Consider the following 20259-nt stretch of genomic DNA (forward strand, 5'->3'; position numbering starts at 1 on the left):
CGCGGTGGCTTTAGATTCCAAGTGGAAGATTCTGGAGGGAGGCGGCGCGCAGGAGAAGGGAAACTGTGGCCCTTGGCCGGCTCTGTCCCCCGCACGCCGCCCGCTCTCCCCCTGCGCAGCCTCGCAGATGGTCTGGCCCACTCCGGCCTCAGCCCACATGGGCTAGGGAGCTAGGAGCACCGGCGGGCGGGCAGACAAGTCGGGTATCTGTGCTGCGGGGCGGTCCGCGCGGCCCGGCCAGTCTGGTGGCCCCTGCGAGAAAGACCACGAGGCATAGGCCTCGCCACAGGTAAAGCGGGAGCCGCCGGAGAGCGAGGGGCGTGCCCCCTGCTGGGGTTCGGGTCCGGCCCTATCCTGGTGTAGGCCGCGCCCGGGGACCTCTTGGCCTTTAGGTCTTCAATTAAGGGTGAATAATTTCGTTTTGTTTTCTTGGCTGATGAAACGAAAACGCAATCATGTTTGTTTATTCGCGCGCTTTGCGGAGGACGCGGAAGGAGGTCCAGCATGTCAACGGCCTTCCTCCGGAAGTTCGGTTGGGGAACTAAAATGGACTTGTTAAAATGGCCTAGGGAGGGCGTCAAGCAGTAGATGAGAAGCCCCTTATTACGAAGCCATCCTCCCACCCACCTTTCATCTCCAGATTTCATTTATTAGCCTTACACAGGTCGAAATCTTGAACCCTCGCCAAAGAATTATTTAAGTGCCAATTCCTATTCCTAACGAAATACTAAGGCACACAGTTGAGAACTAGTATATGACATATTTTAATGGACTTCAGAATTATTGCAGGTTTTTTATTTTTCTTTAACTTTAACCTTCCTGATGAAAAGGGTCGTGTTAGAGGGCTGATCACGGGGTAGGGCTTTTATACACATGCGCAAATGCCTTACCGGGTTTAAATACTGTGTAAGCAGATGAGCTAACCGTAGTTGCAACTGATTCATTTCCATCCATAAAACATTGGAGCAGTGCAAGGCTCTGGGCTACAGGGAATAGTCACTGGGAGGGTGGATCCAGAGATAAGACTCAGCCCTGCTCTCGTGAAAGTATGATGATGTAGTGAAGATAGTGCGCGTGTAAATAAAAACAGAAGGATAAACATTAGTTGTTTGCATAAAGATCTTTTAATGAATAAATATGGATAGAATTCAAAAGCAAATGGTTCTAATGTGAGAGGAGTTTTAATTTGAGCCTTACTGTAGAGGCTTCAGAGTGGGTTTGGGATTTCAGGAGTTTGCTTTAAAGTAGGACATTTCATAGACAAACTGAGAAGTCAAAACATTTTGGAGCTTAAGAATCATCTTATTGTACCCGTAACCTTTTTAAAAGTTGTCATTTAAAGAATGGTTATTGAACCCCCCATCATGGGCCAGTCGTTGTGCTGGATCACGGTGAGAAACTTAGTCTTAATGCAGCATAACAGGTCTTCTGGCTTCCAGCTCAATGCCCTTGTGACATTGCTGTGCAGAGAATGAATACTGTAGGTTTGAGGGGAAACACGGCAGATTTGGAGGCTCATCCCACCAAAGTTTAACAAAAGTCACCTATCCCGCAAGGCTATTTATTGTAAATACTTTTTTCCTTTCTAAGATCATTTCAGAATGACAGTGAGACATTTCACTTTTATAAATTCCTTTCAGGAGATTTCCCTAAACCACAAATCTCTAAGAGGAGGTTAGACCCTCAAGCACTTATCTGGTCTAATTCAGAGCATAAAACAAGCTGAATTTCAGTATAGAGAGAAATCAAAAAGTTGTATGCAACAGTTAATTCAGAATTCATTTATGTTTGGTTGTGTAATCAATAATAATATTGATGATGATGGCTAACATTTGTTGGGCATTTTGCATATGCTGGACTCTATGCTGTATTTTATATGGATTGTCTTATTTAATATAAAATAATATACACCAAATTTACCCTTTAATTAAGCTGGCTAAATATAAAAGTCCTTTCCTGATAAAAGTCTCTTTAAAAACAACTGCTTTTTCGGTCACAATATACATATATTCATTGCTGGTTGCTTATTATTTTTGTTCATTTTGCTTATTAGTTTTGACCCCTTTTTTTAAAAGGGTTTTTCTTTTTTCCTACAGTCAAACAGAATTTGGCAAAACTGGTTTTGTTCAATTCTCTTTTGAGGAACAGCTTTATGTGTGTAATAATAGTTCTCAACCCTGAGAATGAAGCAAGAAACAACCTTCTAGATAGCAATGATAATATTTTACGATTCATTTAAGACTAAGTAGAATTCTTCCTGTTTTTATTTTGTGATTAATGTACATACATAAAATGCATCTGAATAATTCAGTGTTATATTGATCAACAATCTTCTTCTTAAATGTCCCTCAAACCAGATTTCAAGAGCACTTAATTGCATCACCTGTTTTCTTTGAATATTAACAGGTGCAGCTGTAATTCGAACATTTACAGATTTTTGTTCTAATTGTTTTCTTACACCACTGATTTTGCTTTTTGTTTTTAAATTGCAAAGTATATCTTTATTTTTCCAGTTCATAAGTTCCTGTCTTTTGGTTTGTAACTGAAACTGCCTTGTTTCTGGCTTTTCCTGAGCTTAAAAACATCTGACTGCTTTAGGGATCTAAATTTATTAAACACCTTTTAATTAGAAAAAAATAATTTCCAGTTTATCTTTTTGTTGTTTGAATACTGTTTTAAACATTTAAGTAAAATACGTTTCTCTTTTTTGATAGTTATGTATTTCTTTTGTAGGCTACTTTAAGAAAAATGGCCCTGCTAGCCCAACAGATACCCAGATGGCTCAACTCAATTAAGTTGAGTAGCTTCCTTACTGCTACGCAACTCAGAAAATGTTTTCCCAGAGCAGGAAAAACATTGTTGCCTGGCTTTTTTGCTCAGCCTCAGCTGTCCTCTGACGATTGCTTTCTCCGGCCGGGGTTTAAGACTTATCGGACTTCCTCTGTGTGGAATAGTTCCCAGTCTACCAACTCAAGTAGGCAAGAGATTAATTGCGCCCAAAGCACTCTGCTTCCTTCTGTGAATGAGCCGTCACAGAAGTCACAAAAGATACCCAGCTTTGATTCTGAACTGTCTCTAGAAGGTAATTTTCAAGTTTCAGAAAATTCCCCTTTGCCCCACTTCAGTAGATTGAACGACTGTTTACGTTTTGTTAACCCATTTCAAGTCATACTTTGTGCCAGGAAAGAAAAAGAACAATGCTGCTTCTATTCATTTGCTTCTATTATGCCTCTAATTTACTAAGAAAATAGTTTAGAGATTAATATGTATAAGAATGTTTTATAGCTATATGAATAACACTTTCTAAGTTATTTAGATTCTTTAAAAAAAAATTTTTGTGGTGGTAATTAGGTTTATTAGGATTTAATTTACCCTATTCTATATACCTAGTTAGGGTATAATTTTACCCAAGTAACAGTCCTCCTTTTTGGGTATACGGTCTTATGAATTTTGACATAATGCTTTTAGTTGTGTAACAGCCACCACAAACAACAAATAGAACAAAAAGAACAACAAATAGCACACCCCAAAAAGCGCTCTCATGTAGTTTTTTCTAGTCAGTCTTCTCCCTCCTGTGCTTCTCGTTCTAGGCACATTCCTATGCAAGAAATATTTCACCGTAAATGAGATAATATTAGGTTAAGTAGAAGACGAAAGCAAGCAAGCTGGGGGGTAAGGGCAGGGAGGGGAGGCTGGCTATGAGAAATGAGAAAGGGTAGTGATTAGAGACCAAAAATAGAATAAAAAGTCACGGCCCTGATTCCTTAGCCTAAGGGAGGTTACAGTTACCAGCATCTTCAATACTTAAGGGTTTGACTTAAGACAAACCAAACCTCAGACTCAAGGCTATACTAGAGAGGTCATGTCCTTGGCAAAGGATTGTAGGTGATAGAAACAGAATCATAGAAGTCCTCTTACAGACATTTGAGAATAACTTGGAGGAGAAGGGATTGGATCAAAGTGAAGACACTTCAGGATGTGATGACTTGAACCCATACAATTCAGGCTGGTATGTTGTACTTTTGGCCAACTTAACAAGCTGTGGTAAACTCCATCTCTTTCTCAAAATGTACTTGAAGGTCAGTTGGTCTTTAGCATTCATACCTGTTGATTACAAGTGAAGGAAAGGAATTTTGTACAGGACTTCACCAACAAATTTCTTATCTTGGAGGAATAGTAGTTGATATCTCTAAAGAGTCTTAACCTTACCTCTTAGAAGGTAGAAAATATATGGAATTTTGAGATGTTTAATTCAGAAATGATGCCAAGATTCAAAAAGAAGAAAACTAGGCAAGAGGCAGTCTTTGTAGAAAGAGCTTCAAGTGTACAGATTGGAGAGCTAACTCGCTTCTCCTTTTCCATATCCTGGGTGCAAAGGACTGGACGATTTGCCTCCATTGTCTCCATTGCAGCCAATTTCCGAGGAGGAGGCCGTTCAGATTATTGTGGACCCTCCACTGCCCCCATCTTCATTCACACTTCGGGACTATGTGGATCATTCCGAGACTCTAAAGAAGTTAGTGCTTCTAGGTAAGTCTGAGTAACCTACACTTATTTTATTGCCTTACTTTTAAAATTAGCATTTTTAATCTTTATCAAAGTACATACACATGCACAGAAGTCATATAGTGTGAAAAGGCTTCTAGTGAAAAACCGTGCTCCCAGCTTCATCCTTCCTGACTTCGCACCCTAGAGTATCTACTTTCTTAGCTCTTTCTGTTTGTATTTAACCTCTGCGTGTTCATGTAATTGCTTATGGTGCTGTTGCTTGGTTCATCAGTTTTAGACATCAGTTAATCTCATATATATACACATACTTTTCCCTTTCGTTCTCTTCGATAGGCTATAGTAACCATTTTGAGCTTAATCATTAGTCACTGATTTCATTATAATTCTAAATATTGCTTGACTGCTGTCTAGGAAGTGTGCTATGATTGTTTTCCTTCCTTTACACCCTTTCATTTTCTTGGAGTTAACAATTGCTTTGTTTTTCATTTGATTCGTTTTCTTTACATTTCCCCACAACTTCCAGTGGCCTCTCAGGACAGTTTTCCCTACAGTCAGCCCTATCAGATGATATATTACTTCCATTTCCCTACTGCCCTGACCTTCCTCCTGGAGCCCACTATCCTCCTGATGTGGATGGTTTCTCTCTAGGCCTGCTCCATAACTGTCTTAGCTTGTCGACAGGTAGGATGCTCCTAGACTGGATGGTTGAAGGCAGCCAAGAGATCTCCCTGCCAACTTAGGTTAGCCCTCTTATCAATATTTTCAGCCTAGCACCTTATTGCTACTTTCTGCTTTTCCCATTATCTCTGGACCTGGCACTTCTCTTATTTGATTTTCCCAGATAAGAAACCTCCTTTGGGGGATTGAGAGGAACAGGATGGGAAAGGGATTCTCTCACATCCACTGCTTCTCTCATTGCTTAGTCACTGCCTTAGTTTTCAGTGAAAAGTTAGGCGCTTCCCAGCTTGACAGTCTTCCTTTCAGCAGTGCTGCCCCGGTAATCTCTCTAACATTCGTGCTCTTTCTAAGAGGCACATCTGCCTATGTCAGTGACCTACGTGAAACCCTTCTAAGCTCTTCCTGGTCTGGCCCTTGCTTAGCCGTTCAGCTTCACTTGCTTGCCGCGTCCCTCCTTTTTGTTGGCCAGGTCTGACAACTGGAGAACTTAACTCAAGTTCAGGTAACTTCCCAAATGTCTGCTCTGACCCTCCAGATAGAGTGACCCTCCTCTGGGCTCTTTGCATCACCCCCTGCTTACCTCAGTCCTGGCAATAATAACACTATTATAATTGTTTACTCATCTGTCCCTGTGCAAGTTACTCAAATGTGTAGGGAATGGCCTTTGTTCTCAAGAAGCTTCAGGTCTTCAGGAGCATCTAAATACACGTACATAAGAATAACAGAAATCCAAAAATGAAAGGTGAAGTGATAAATTCCACCCAGAGATACAAATAAAGTGTTCTGTGAGTTCAAAGGAGAGAGAAAGATGACATCTGCTGCAGGCGTGAAAGCCCAGGGCCTTCCCAGCCCTGTGAGAGGTGCTGCGGGTAATGCCAGATAAACGGAAGACCCATGTGGTCCCTACATTTAAATAATTCACAGTATACCTAGAGCTTTGAAATATGTTTCAGCCATTCCTTCACCTGTATGCTGATACTTCAACAGCACGTCTTGGCAGTAACTTAAATAACAGTACCCTAGAGGAACCATGATTGCATTGTTAAGCAGTATTTTTGAGGACTCAAGTGTCCTGGTTCTTCTCTGTTTCTCAGATCTGTTTTCTCCCTTTCTCTGCTTGTTCTTTATCCCAGGAGGCTAACCTCTGCACTCGGCCTCCTTTGCCAGCTGGCTTCTGGGCAGCTTCAGCAGTGGGGGGCACTTGTAGGAGGAGAGGGAGGGCAGGTGGGAGTTTTTTTTCCCTTTTCCCTCCCAGCCTTGGGTCATGTAACTGCCTTGCTCCATGGCAACAGCTCCTGCTGAGCAGCCCTTTCTTTATAGCTTCCAGCTCCCTCTGGGTTCTCATAACACTCTTTCCAACCTGTCTCTTTAGCGCTAGGGATGCCCTTGTTTGTCCCCTTGACTCTGCTCACACCACTGTACAGAGTCCCTTCATTAAAGTTTTTTTCATTTGAACTTTCTAGGATGACTACTGTTGCCTGCCAGACCCTGATTGATACACTAAGCATGTGTAACCATAACTGAATACAGTGGTAATTATAGTTACTGAACTGATGGGGTAAAGCCAACTTAGGCTGTGGTCACCTAGAAGTTAGAATCATGTATTATTCAGTTTTTATATCCCCATAAGTGCCTGGTCCATGAGAGGCATTCAGTGACTATTTTTTCAAGTTAATGAAATCGTGAGTAAGCCCAAGTATTTGTGCTGACAGCAGTGTGCTCTCCTGGTGAGATTCTGCTCTCCTGTTGCTGTTAAGAAGCAGCTTTTCAGGAATTCGATTTCGGCACAGTCAGGGTGTGACGGCTCATGCTGAGCGAGGCACTTCAGCACATGTCAGCTGTAATACTGAGTCAAGTTTGGAGTCCGAACCCTTTATGTTATTTTCAAAGCATCCCTTCCCACATTTATCACAGGTTTTTGGAACTAGTTTCTATCTTATTTATCCATCCATCGAATAATTTAATTTATTTTTCTATTAGTATTATTTTTAAATTATAAAGGAATTACATCTAGTTGTTAAAAGTGCAGACTGTTACAGGAGAAAGAATTCTTATCATCTCTACATTTCCAGTTCCACTTTCCAAAGGTAACCACTGTCACCAGTTTGTTGAGTGCAAATTTTCTACCCAAATACATACCTTACCCCACCTTTTTCTATGCAAATACATGTATTACAGAAAGCCATACAATGGCTTATGTAGTCATACTTAATATTATTTTTAAAATTCTGTGTTTTCTTCTAGTAGCTTTAGAGTTAGTACATATTTAGATTCTTAATCTATCTGAAATTAATTTTTGTATCAGACATAGAAGGAATTATTATTTTTCAAATATAGAGCTAGAGGTCCCATTATATTTTAATGAATAGTCCATCTTTTCCCTCATTGATTAGAAATGTCCTTATTGTATACTAGATTTGTAGTTCATCCTGGATCTGTTTTTGGTCTTCATTCTGTGTCTTCGTTCTGTGTGTATGTGTGTTTGTGTAATCTGTTTTTCTGTTCATGATCATCTTATATCAATACCTGTTTTAATATCAAGAAATTTGGGTTTGGAATTATATTTGGATCTACTAATACATGCAATTATAATTTATTTTTCTGGTTGTAGACACCATTAAAAAAACAGTGCTTTTATTTCATTGTTTTTACTTTATTTTTTTTTAATTTTTTTTTTTTTTGCGGTACGCGGGCCTCTCACTGTTGTGGCCTCTCCCGTTGCGGAGCATAGGCTCCGGACGCGCAGGCTCAGTGGCCATGGCTCACGGGCCCAGCCTCTCCGTGGCATGTGGGATCCTCCCGGACCGGGGCACGAACCCGTCTCCCCTGCATCAGCAGGCGGACTCTCAACCACTGTGCCACCAGGGAAGCCCTGTTTTTATATTTAAGACTGTAAAGTTGCATCTAGAAATCGGTTTGAGAGTTACATTTTAACCTGAAGTAATATTTTTAAGAATATAAAATTTAAGTCTAAACTAAAGTTTTACATTATTTTCAAATGTTTATTTTAAAGATAAGGAATAGGCCTTTCCTATTCATGTTTAATTTTTAAAAATCAGATAAAGGGAAAAAAGCAAGAGAATAAAATGCTTAGTTTTAATGAGAATTTTGAATCAAAGGTTACTTTGATTCCCTGCCTAATTAATGTGGACATCTAATTATATCCATAACCAAAGTAAAATAACAACTTGCTTTCTCCCCCTTCTTCATCTCTCCTGTCCCTTGTCTCATTTACTTAGATTACCTAAGATTTTAAGGATATGTGAAGGTTGAAGGTGGTATACTTTCTGCTTCATTTTGTACTTGAGGGCTGTGTATGTTCACCTGCTTCATGCAGACATTTCTTGAGCTCCTTCAAAATACTTGTATTTATGCTAAAGGCCTGGAGAATACAATGAGTAAGACACAGGGTAACTTTTATTCCTTCTGTGGAGGGGATCATAAACAAATTTTTAAAATAATGCTTATAATTAAAGAAATGATAAACTTCAAAGAAGGTAACAATTCATAGGGTTTGTTACCCTGCAGAATTACCAGTTAAGCAGTTACTGTGGAGCTCATTAGGGGCTCATAAGCATCCTGCAAACAATATTCAAGAAACCATTGGTAAAAATGATGATCCTAGGTCAATATGACGTAGTGAATTTGTTTTGAATTTGTTTTGGGTGGAAATTTAGCCCCAAATGCACTGTTTTCCTTTATACATGGCTTTGAAATAAGTACTACATTTTTTAAAAATTTATTTTTATTTCTGCAACCAAATTAGTTTAAAAATATTTAGAAGTTTCTGTTGGCCTGTCTCAGGTCTCCTCGGGATGGGTTGTTGATCTCCATCATTAATTTCTTGTGTTTCTGTATATAAAGTTTAATGCCTCAGCCAAGCAGTTATCTTCAAATGGTGTTCGTAATTTATTACAGGAGTGGATTTATCCAAGATAGAAAAACATCCAAATGCAGCCAACCTCCTTCTGCGACTGGATTTTGAAAAAGACATTAAGCAAATACTCCTGTTTCTTAAAGATTTGGGCATAGAGGATAACCAACTGGGAACATTCCTGACGAAAAACTATGCTATTTTCTCTGAAGACCTTGAAAATCTTAAGACCAGGTAGGGCTTTTAGAATGATTTTCACGTAATCCTGGAAGTGGCTATGAAGAAATATCTGTGTAAGTTATTTTTTTTAAGCACAAGGATCTGCTGAGGTAATTAATGAATGTGAATGTTATTTTTTTGTTATGAACCTTCTCTGATCAAAATTAAGTATCTAAATCAGTTCTTTTGTTCAACTACCCATCATTATTTTTATGTTTTCAACTTAATGCTAAGTCAATCCTTTGGAAACTGGGATACGCTTTTTAAAAAATCCATTAACAATGGCTAAATTATCTGATAGTACACTTAAAATTATGAAAGCCTCATCTTTTCTGTTGTTCTTTCTGGACAATTTTTGATGGTAGACATTTGACCCTGTTTTGGCAAATATTGTATAATTTGCTTAATCATTTCTGTCTATTTTGGATTTTCCTTTTTTTCTTCTTTAAATAGCACTTTTATAAACATCTTTGTACTTCATTCAGCATTCAAAGAGTTTATTGCATCTGTGAGAATTGCTACAGTGAGATAGTATTGATCTGTGAGGTAAGAATCCTGCTGGGCATTGGGCACACCAGAGAGGGAGACAGAGTCTGTGTCTCGTAAGTTCACATCTTGGATTTATCATCACCCCCACCTCTCACGTAAATTAGGTCTTCCCAGATTGCCTGAATGAGAGCACTGTTCACCCCGCTGCCCAGATCAGAAATACTGGTGTTAACTTTGGCTTCTCTTCTTTTATCATCCACATCTAATAAACTGCCAAGGCCTGTTGGTTCTGTTTTTATCGCTCTCAAATCCGTCAATGCATTTCTCTTAATCTTCACTTTGAATACTTTACCTCGGGTCCCCATCATTTCACGTGAAGAATACCGCAACTGTCTCCTAACTAATCTGCCTCTAATCTTCTCCCCCTAGACTATTCTCACACCGGTTTCAGAGAGCTTTGCAGTTTCTTGAACTATCAGAGTCTAATGTCTCTGAACTAGGAAAAAACAGAACAAAAATAACTACATTTCTTATATTGAATAGTTTGAACCCTTATTATATATGCCAGGCACTTAGATAGACACACTCTCTCCCTTCATGTGACTTACAGTCTGGTGTAATATAGACAGGCTATTACGATACAGGGGAGGGAAAGAGTGATTCTAGGAGACTCAGTCTGACATGTCTAGCTCTGCTTCTCCTGACTGTCTGGAACTCTCATTCCCTCCCCATTTAAAAACCAACTTGCCCTTTTGCTCAAGATTTAGTTCAAGAAAGAGTACATACCAGGAGGTGGAGATCATTGGGAACTGTTTCAGAGGCTGCCTACTGCACCATTATTATTAATATCCCTATTTTACAGGAGAGGCACAGAGAGGTTAAATAATTTGCCCAAGATTACCCAGCTAGTATAAGTGACAGTGGGATTCAAATCCACTTCGTCTAACTCCAGAGTCCCAGCTACTACACTGTACTGTCTCCCTACTTTTAATTCTGTGAAGGAAACATAAGCTTAAAAGAAGCTTAAGTTAACTTGCTCAAGATCACACATGCTCCTAACAATCAAAGAATACTCTCATGTAATAGTATAGTCTAATGTTTCCTAAACCTGGCTGACTGCCAGATTAAACTGGAGCATTTTAAAAAGTTACTTGGAATTTTTTAATAGGTAATTTACCACATGTACTCAGAAGGGTATACAGTGAAAAATAAGCTTCTCCTGGAAGAGGCAAAGGTATGATCATCTTTTTTGAACTTACCTTCTGGCTCTGGTATGTACAGCAGTCTTATTTTCTAGAATTTCTATAATAGCACTGATCGCATATGCTTGTTTTCTTTTCAATGAAGAGAATTTGAAATGTATTAAAAAGTTGGTTGATTCTTTTTAAGAATCTTCAGATGAATAATCTGCTTTTAAGTTATTAGAAATTTTCTTTCGGCTGGGCCTTATATCTCAATTTTTATTGGAAAAGTTATCACAGTAGATAACAGTTTCAATAATATTTTAATCAGATATTGATCTTTCCTGTGTCCAAAAAAAAAGGGAAAAAAATGGTAATTCTCCTTCCCAACCTACATATTCCTATCCCTCATCAGCCTTGCAAGACCCATCTATGGAGGCAGCTACTATTATCAAGTTTTTTGTTCAACTAGCTAAGAATGTTCTATCATATACAAGCATGTATGTGTATCTATGTATACACATACACAAGAACACATGTACATACAGTTTGTAGCATTTATGCATACCATTCTGCACCTCACATTCTAACCTTAACTCTATGTTGGAGATAGTTTTTATTGGCTCTGCCTATTCTTTTTAACCCTTTTATATAGTTCATACTGTGGATGTGTCTAGTCCCCTTTTGGTAAACATGGTGGTTGTTTCTGGCTTTACGGTTACAAAGAAGCTGCAGTGACTCCTCTTATATATACATCATGTCACACATATTGGTGTAGGATACATCTCTAGACGTAGAATTTCTAGGTCAAAGGATATATGCGTTTATAATTTTAATAGATATTGACAAATTGTCCTTCATACAGGTTTTCCAGTTTACACTCCCACCAACAGTGTACAGAAGTGCCAATTTCCCTGTTATCCACACTAATACAGTGTCATCAGACTTTATGATTTCAGTTCATTTCATAGATGAAAACATTGCCTCATTGTTTTGGAAATGATGTTTGGAGCTTCAGATGTTTGGAGGATCTTTTCTTTTTTTTTGAGGATCTTTTCCTATGTCGAACTTCTGTTTACATTTCCTTTTCTATAAATTATAAGTGTCCTTTGCTGTTCTTAATTGGGCCTTTTTCTTTTTTTGGTAAGCATTTTTTTTATATATTAACAAAATTAGTTCCTTCTCTGTGTCATGTTGTAAATATTTTCCCAGACTGTCACTTGTCTGACTTGGTTGATGATTTCTTTTTGCCTTTTGCATTTAAAATTTTTTATGTAGTTAAATTTATCAGTTTTTTTCTCTCATTGCCTCTAAGGGACTGGTTTAAAGGCGTAATAGTCACTGAGTATGAAATATAATAAGTTCCAATATATGGTATAAAAGTATCGTAGTCATTAGTAGTAGGCATGCCTGAGTTCAAGTTTCAGCTCTCATTAATTAACTGGTGGTCTAAGAAAAGTTATTTAACTCCTCTGAATCTGTGTTTTTTCAAATGCAATGTGGGAAATTTACCTGGCTCACAGGGGGTTTTTTTGTTTTTGTTTTTCTGATGAGAATTAAACAAGATAATGTCCTGGAATATTTTAGGCATTTAATTAGACTGCCTTTTACTATGTTTATAGATTTAAAAAACTCAATAATGTTATTTTATAGTCAAACTTCCTGTATTTTGCTACCTTACTTTGTTTCCCAGAAATTTAGCAGGAAACTTCTCAGTTGTTAACAAAATACATATTGAAGGACCGCAGTAAAAATTATTTATGAAAATACATTCTCAGTAAATGTACTAAAATAAAAAATTCCAGGAATTCCCTGGCAGTCCAGTGGTTAGAACTCCACACTTTCACTGTTGGGGGCCTGGGTTTGATCCCTGCTCGGGGAACTAAGATCATGCAAGCCGCACAGCGCAGCCAAAAAAAAAATCTCCTCTTTTCAGTCTTAGCCATGCTTGATGGTCTTTCTTTGTGAAAAGAGTTCTGAATCCCTTCTTAATTTGTGTGTTTTCTATTCTTAGCAAAAAAAAAAAAAAAAACTTAAACAGAAGCTATTTCATTTTTTTCTACCAACTAATAAAATAAGTCAGATTAACTGAAAAGGGAATCTGTCTACTAGCGGATTTCAGAAATATTTTCTGTTTCCAATTATAAATGGAAAGCATTCTAGAGTCGGATGGATGCTTGTTTTGTTTTAACCATATTTGGGGCCATTATTATAGAATGTTTTTACTTAAACTTTTTTTTTGGTGTGGGAATATGACACTAGTAAATATTTATCATATGTGCATGTATTTTGTTTGTTTCTCTAGGGTGGCTTATCTACTGTCAAAAAATTTCAGTAAAGTGGATATTGCACAGATGGTCAGAAATGCACCATTTTTGCTGAGTTTTTCAGTGGAAAGACTGGATAACAGATTGGGATTTTTTCAGAAAGAACTTGAACTTAGTGTGAAGAAGGTAAAGAGAACGGGAGAATTTGTATGTTTCCATGTCAGCTACATTTAGTAACTGTTAAATCTCATGTTTCTAACAGATACTTGGCCTGTATGAATTCTGTAAATGCCTGATATTTTCTGTACAAGAATGAATTACCTTGCTAGGTTAATCATATAGCTAGATCATTTTGTAATAATTCCACCAAGTTGGTTTCTTAAGTTTTATTCTGAGCATTGGTTTTTTTCCTCAAACAATATTAAGTTTATGTATTTCTGGGTTCCTTAGCATTTCTCTGCTGGGTCATATTTTAAATTTTAGTTTTGTATTCCTAGTAATGCCTTGTTTTTTCCAGCCTAGTTGAATATGCATACATATCAATAACAGATTGTTTTATAACTGTAGACTAGAGATCTGGTAATTCGTCTCCCAAGGCTACTAACTGGAAGTCTGGAGCCTGTGAAGGAAAACATGAAGGTAGGATGACTGTTAGTTTTTGAGAAATCAGCTTCTTTAAGTGGTTAAGTCCTCTGAAGAGGACAGATTTGCTCCCATCATCTTAAAGAAAACTAGATTGTAAAAGAAGTTATTTCTAAAAAGATAGACATAGGAAATGATATAATAAATATCTAGCAAGCAGTTTATCTTAGTTTATAATTTTTTCACATGTCACCCAGGTGTTACATGAGTTAGTCTCCTTGCAGACATTGATACCCGTAATCCTAGAGGAGCAGGTTAGGTATCTGGATGGGACCTGGAAGCTGCTTCTTTTGCCCAGGGTGAGGTTCTGTGTCTTCGTCACCTAGGCGGGAGATGAGCTGTGGAGCGTGGAGCCAGAAGGCTTCTTTGAAGAGAGTAGTAGCCAGCACATTGCTCTCCTAGAACCTGTGCCAATTGCCAGCTCTAGATCTATCACAGGACATACCAGACACTCTTTACTGTCCTCCCTCCAAGAGAATAGTATAGAACCAGGGGCAGCTGACTTGTTAGTATACAAAGCTGTTGGATTATTTGAAATTATTATATTAAGCCTATTTTCTGAGGTGCCTAAAGTGTTTCATACTCAGCCGTTGAAGAAATTTTTATTGAGTGCCTGCCCATGCCCTATGCTGGGCAGATAGTCCTTGCCATTGTGGAGCTTACAGTCCAGTGGGGGGATCTCCTGCAGAGTGATGAGAGCAGCAGATTGGTGAGGGAGCATGGGATACGATGAATGCACACAGAGGACCTAACCTACATCGGAGTGTTTTTTTTTGAATCATCTCTGTTCAGAATTTTGATATGTAGTTTTTCCAGATGACATGCATAGGAGTGTGCTTGGGAGCAGAGGCTCAGAAAGCACTCTGAAAATCTCACTGTTGGTCTGTGTGGTGTAGGGCCCATACGGATAACCTGACCAGGCCTCCTGTGAGCACCATTACTCTTATTTCGTAATTATGCTATAGCACCTTTTGGTGATCTTCATGGTGGCCATCAGGCTGTGAGTAGCTCATCCTCCGGAGAGGGGTTTAAAATTCAGGTTACCCCAGAAGCAGGAAACTGTGAACCCTGGAATAGCCATCTCCAGATTTTAATGTCCTTATTTTAAATTTTGAAAGAATCAATGTGTCCTCCGGCATATTACCAAAAGAGCTATTTCTATCTTTCTCTTAGGTTTATCGGCTTGAGCTAGGTTTTAAACATAATGAAATTCAACATATGATCACCAAAATCCCAAAGATGTTAACTGCAAATAAAAGGAAAGTTACCGAGACTTTCGACTACGTGCACAACGTGATGCGCGTTCCGCACCACATCGTTGTCAAGTTCCCGCAGGTGAGGAGCGCATAGCTCGCTGCTCTGTAAGAGCTGTCATCGCCCTTCATCTGGAGCTGCTCTCCATGTGCACAGTCCGCTTGTGAAAACCCCTTGCTGTTTGTGAAGGAATCAGACCAAATGCAGTGTAGTTCTGAGAGTCGTATTAAGGTCACATTTCTTTTTGCGCATCTCTTTAGCAAGACCACATCTAGCAAATGCAGTAGATGGATCACTTGTGAAAAGTTTGCATCTTCTAGGGCATTCATGTACATCTCCAGAGGAGAAATGAGTGATGAATCTATTTCCCTGTAGTTTGTAACCTGGTTCTCATTCTGCCTGTTGGAATCTAACATACTCTCTTGCGCTTTTCTCCCTTTAAATTTGAAATAGATCACTTCCCTTAAAGGTCCTTTCAATTCTAAATGTACTTTTCCATTCACAGTCTATCTAAATCCATTAGTTAACAAGCCATGTTATAATGATCTCCTACCAAAGCATAAAACAGTTCCAGTTAGCTATCATGCCAAAGCCATAATTATATTTTCTAAGCTAATTAGACTTTTTCCTGGTCTTTACTTGGTGAATGACATTATCTGCTTGTTCACGAGAATGTTAACTTTTTGAAAGCACATCTTGTCTGATTTATATACTGCTGAATTCCCAGAGCCTGGAACTATAATGGGCCAATTCGTAGGCACTGGATAGATATTTGTTGAACACATGATTGATTGAATCTCATAAAAGTCATCCTTCTTTCCTCTTTGGCACGTGAATAGACACTCAGTGAGTATTCATTGGATAAATGAAAGATTGAATTTCATTAAAGTGATTCCTCTACTCCACTTGCCAAATGTGTTCTTGATGTAAAGGTGGGCAAAGAACTATGACTTTCATATAACTGTCAGAACTAGGCTGCATTTGGTGCAGTTCCCTCACAAATAGTAGTGTTTATTTACCTATCATACTTCACTCTGAATGGGCCCTTAATAGAGCATTTTTCTATTTCATCAAATGCATGTGTATTCATTATAAAAAGTGTTCGAAGCCTGCAGTGGCAAAAATTTGGCTTATAGAAACATTGTAAAGTAAGTAATCTTCAACTAAAAAGCAATGACAATTAGTTTTCCACTGGGTTGATAGATAATTCAGTGACAGTAGAGCATGATAAGAGAATATGATTTGAGGATAGAAAAATCAATGAGTCATGGTCTGTATTCTTGTGGAACTCATAATGTAGTGTGAAAGACGAGTTTTGTTTTTTTTTTTTTTTTTTTTTTTGTGGTATGCGGGCCTCCCTCTGTTGGGGCCTGTCCCGTTGCGGAGCACAGGCTCCGGACGCGCAGGCTCAGCGGCCACGGCTCACGGGCCCAGCCGCTCTGCGGCATGTGGGATCCTCCCAGACCGGGGCGCGAACCCGGTTCCCCTGCATCGGCAGGTGGACGCGCAACCACTGCGCCACCAGGGAAGCCCGAAAGACGAGTTTTTAAAATGTAATTGCTTTACATAATGTTAGAGTCTTAACAGATATTGTATACAGCTATTGATTTAATTTAGGAGGGGTAGGAAAATCATAGAAATAATAAGTTATCGATTGTTCATTTACTGTGTGCCAGCTCTGTCTTTACTGCTTTACTTGTATTAATTCATTTAATCTTCACAACAACCGTATGAGGTAGATACTGTTATTGTCCCTATTTTCCAAGTGAAGAAATTAAGCATAAAAAGATTCAGTAACTTGTCCAGGGGCCAGAGCCAGGATTAGAACTCTGGCAGTCAGTTTGAAAACCGATGCTCTTACCAAAGATATACTGCCACTCTAAGAAGTGACATTTGAGTTGTCAGTTGAATGAATTGGGTTTAACAGTGGACAGAAACTTGCCACGTAGAGAAAACTATAAACTTGACTAGATGCATCAAAATCAGTTGTTTAAAAACACAGATTTTAGGCTCCCCAAATCCTAGCTTCTGGGAAGCCTGGTTATAGACCTGTGGCTTCCATATTGGGAGGATTCTCAGACTCTTAGGGGTCTGGGTAGAATTGCTTTAAAAAAAAACCTCGCTGGGAATTCCCTGGCTGTCCGGTGGTTAGGACTCAGTGCTTTCACTGCTGGGGGCCTGGCTTCGATCCCTGGTCCTGGAACTAAGATCCCACCAGCTGCGTGGCACAGCCAAACAAAAAAAGAACGAAAACAGCAACAAAAAACCTCATTAATGGAAAAATACATGAACTGACAGTGAGGGAATGGATGTAGACTTAAAATTTTTGGCTGGAGCTTTAAAAACTTAGTGCTGTGAAACAGTTGTCTCATGCAGATAACAGTTCTGGTTGGTACATAATTTTAGGATTAATTAAAAATTGGGAAACAATTATAACTTTAAAACTATGGTTAGTCGTTTCAAAGCAGTGACCATGGTAGGCAAAGGATAACAAAAGCAGTGAGGGTAATGAACATGAGGAAGCCACTAGTTCAGGAAAGAGGCTATATTCAGGATCCCCTGAAACCTTGTCTCTCCTCTTTCCCTGTGGGTTTCTGTGAAGGCAGAGCTGGAGTCTATGTTAGGACAGGAGGCGATCAGTAATTCTTAAGTTAGGGTTTTTTTGGTGTTTTTTGTTTGTTTTAATCCTTGAGAACTTAATGGATCATTGATAGGATGCAACTTTTCTGACATTTTGCAAAGTGGCCCCTGGTGGTCAACAGCAGCAAAAAAGGAGAGAGAAACTCAGTCTGAGCCATGACTTTTGGACTGGAAAGATCACACAAATCTGATAATAAAGTCACTTTGAACCACCGGGAAAGTAATATCTGGTCATAAGCTGTATAAGTGCTTCAGAGGGTTACTATATCTAGGAAATATAGTTAGGGAGCTTCAGAATCATTTGTGGCCTTGTCCGTATGTTGTATGATAATTTTGTAAGGCGAGAGTCGCTGGAAGCGTCATATTTCTGAAGAAATACATCTAAAAGCTTCTTACATCTTTTGACCAGTAATAATGCGGTAATGGGAATTTAGTTACCAAAATGAAGGCAGAGCAGCACATAATTTGTTTCTGCAGAGGCAGTAAAAGATGTTTTGTTCCAAAAGCAAGCCAGTCCCACGTTGAGTTAGCATACTATATTTTTTTGGTCACTGTTCTCAAATTACTTTAGTTTTCAACAGTTGTTTTTCATAATGTCCTTTCCAAGTGATCTGTTATTATTTTGTCTCCACTCGAATATAAAGAAAGACTCCTGGAGGTTATGTGCCATGTGGAGTGTCCCCAGTGTATCTTGACATACAGTCAAGAGAGGGACCTGAGACCTAATACTGAATGTGGGTTCACTGGGCCTTGCCAGGGAGTTTCACAGACGTCTCTTCAGCTTTAGGGCTCTATTTCAAGTCTGGCCAGATCTCCCAATTCTCCCTTCTTCCTTGCAGCTGGCTTTAGGGACTTAGCCTGCTTCTGACTCCCTTTTAAAGTTACTGTATTCACTCTATTCCTCAGGAGTTTAACCCCAAGGCAGGTTCATTTGAACCCATGAAGTCCAGGTTCATTTCATTTTGATACTAGTCAGAGAGAGCAACAGGAATTAAGAAAGAAAGAAAGGAAAATAGGGAAGCTTCACAGATTATGAAATCTTACGCAATTTTTGATGCCATGAACTTTGATCTCTGACTTTGGTTCTCCAACTTGGCAGGCATCAGAATCACTTGGAGGACTTGTGGGTCCCACTCTCAAAGTGTCTGATTTGGTAGCTTTGGGGTGGGGCCAGAGGATTTGCTTTTTTAACAGCTCCTCTCGTCTCCCTGGATTAGTCTGGTCTTTGCCTACAAGGTAGCCCTTTATTATTTTACAATTGTTCTGCTTGTTAGTTTTGAGTCCCTTTTAAATCATAATTTCTTAGCAGAAGGCAAAGGGTTTAAACCCTCTAGCATTTATAATAATTTTTTTTTTCTTTTTAACATCTTTATTGGAGTATAATTGCTTTCCAATGGTGTGTTAGTTTCTGCTTTATAACAAAGTGAATCAACTATACATATCCATATATCCCCATATCTCCTCCCTCTTGCATCTCCTTCCCATCCTCCCTATCTCACCCTTCTAGGTGGTCACAAAGCACCAAGCTGATCTCCCTGTGCTAGGTGGCTGCTTCCCACTAGCTATCTACTTTATATTTGGTAGTGTATATATGTCCATGCCACTCTCTCACTTTGTCCCAGCTTACCCTTCCCCCTCCCCGTATCCTCAAGTCCATTCTCTAGTAGGTCTGCATCTTTATTCGCATCTTGCCCCCAGGTTCTTCATGACCTTTTTTTTTTCTTTTTTTTCAGATTCCATATATATGTGTTAGCATACGGTATTTGTTTTTCTCTTTCTGACTTACTTTACTCTGTAGGACAGACTCTAGGTCCAGCAACCTTGCTACAGATAACTCAGTTTCATTTCTTTTTATGGCTGACTAATATTCCATTGTATATATGTGCCACATCCTCTTTATCCATTCATCTGTCGATAGACACTTAGGTTGCTTCCATGTCCTGGCTATCGTAAATAGAGCTGCAGTGAACGTTGTCGTACATGACTCGTTTTGAATTATGGTTTTCTCAGGGTATATGCCCAGTCGTGGATTGCTGGGTCATATGGTAGTTTTATTTGTAGTTTTTTAAGGAACCTCCATACTGTTCTCCATAGTGGCTGTATCAGTTTACATTCCCACCAACAGTGCAAGAGGGTTCCCTTTTCTCCACACACTCTCCAGCATTTATTGTTTGTAGATTTTTTGATGATGGCCATTCTGAACGGTGTGAGGTGATACCTCATTGTAGTTTTGATTTGTATTTCTCTAATGATTAGTGATGTTGAGTATCTTTTCATGTGTTTGTTGGCAATCTATATATCTTCTTTGGAGAAATGTCTATTTAGGTCTTCTGCCCACATGTGGATTGGGTTGTTTGTTGTTGATATTGAGCTGCATAAGCTGCTTGTATATTTTAGAGATTAATGCTTTGTCAGTTGCTTCGTTTGCAGATATTTTCTTCCATTCTGAGTGTTGTCTTTTCATCTTGTTTATGGTTTCCTTTGCTGTGCAAAAGCTTTTAAGTTT

At 38.9% G+C, this 20259-nt stretch overlaps 1 protein-coding gene across 2 annotated transcripts in view; it reads left to right on the forward strand.

Moving 5' to 3' along the window:
• Positions 1-143: 143 nt before the first annotated feature.
• The window catches only part of MTERF3 (mitochondrial transcription termination factor 3), a 25748-nt gene continuing 5632 nt past the window's right edge, over positions 144-20259 (forward strand). Inside the window, exons 1-7 of one of the 2 annotated variants that reach the window (XM_007110740.4) lie at positions 144-289; positions 2734-3082; positions 4378-4530; positions 9106-9295; positions 13256-13403; positions 13785-13856; positions 15033-15194. In XM_007110740.4, the coding sequence (XP_007110802.2) occupies positions 2749-3082; positions 4378-4530; positions 9106-9295; positions 13256-13403; positions 13785-13856; positions 15033-15194 (1059 nt within the window). In that variant the 5' untranslated portion in view covers positions 144-289; positions 2734-2748. The other variant, XM_007110741.3, reaches the window with a different exon arrangement.

Source organism: Physeter macrocephalus, chromosome 15 (genome assembly GCF_002837175.3).
Source record: "Physeter macrocephalus isolate SW-GA chromosome 15, ASM283717v5, whole genome shotgun sequence".
Taxonomy (NCBI): Eukaryota; Metazoa; Chordata; class Mammalia; order Artiodactyla; family Physeteridae; genus Physeter; species Physeter macrocephalus.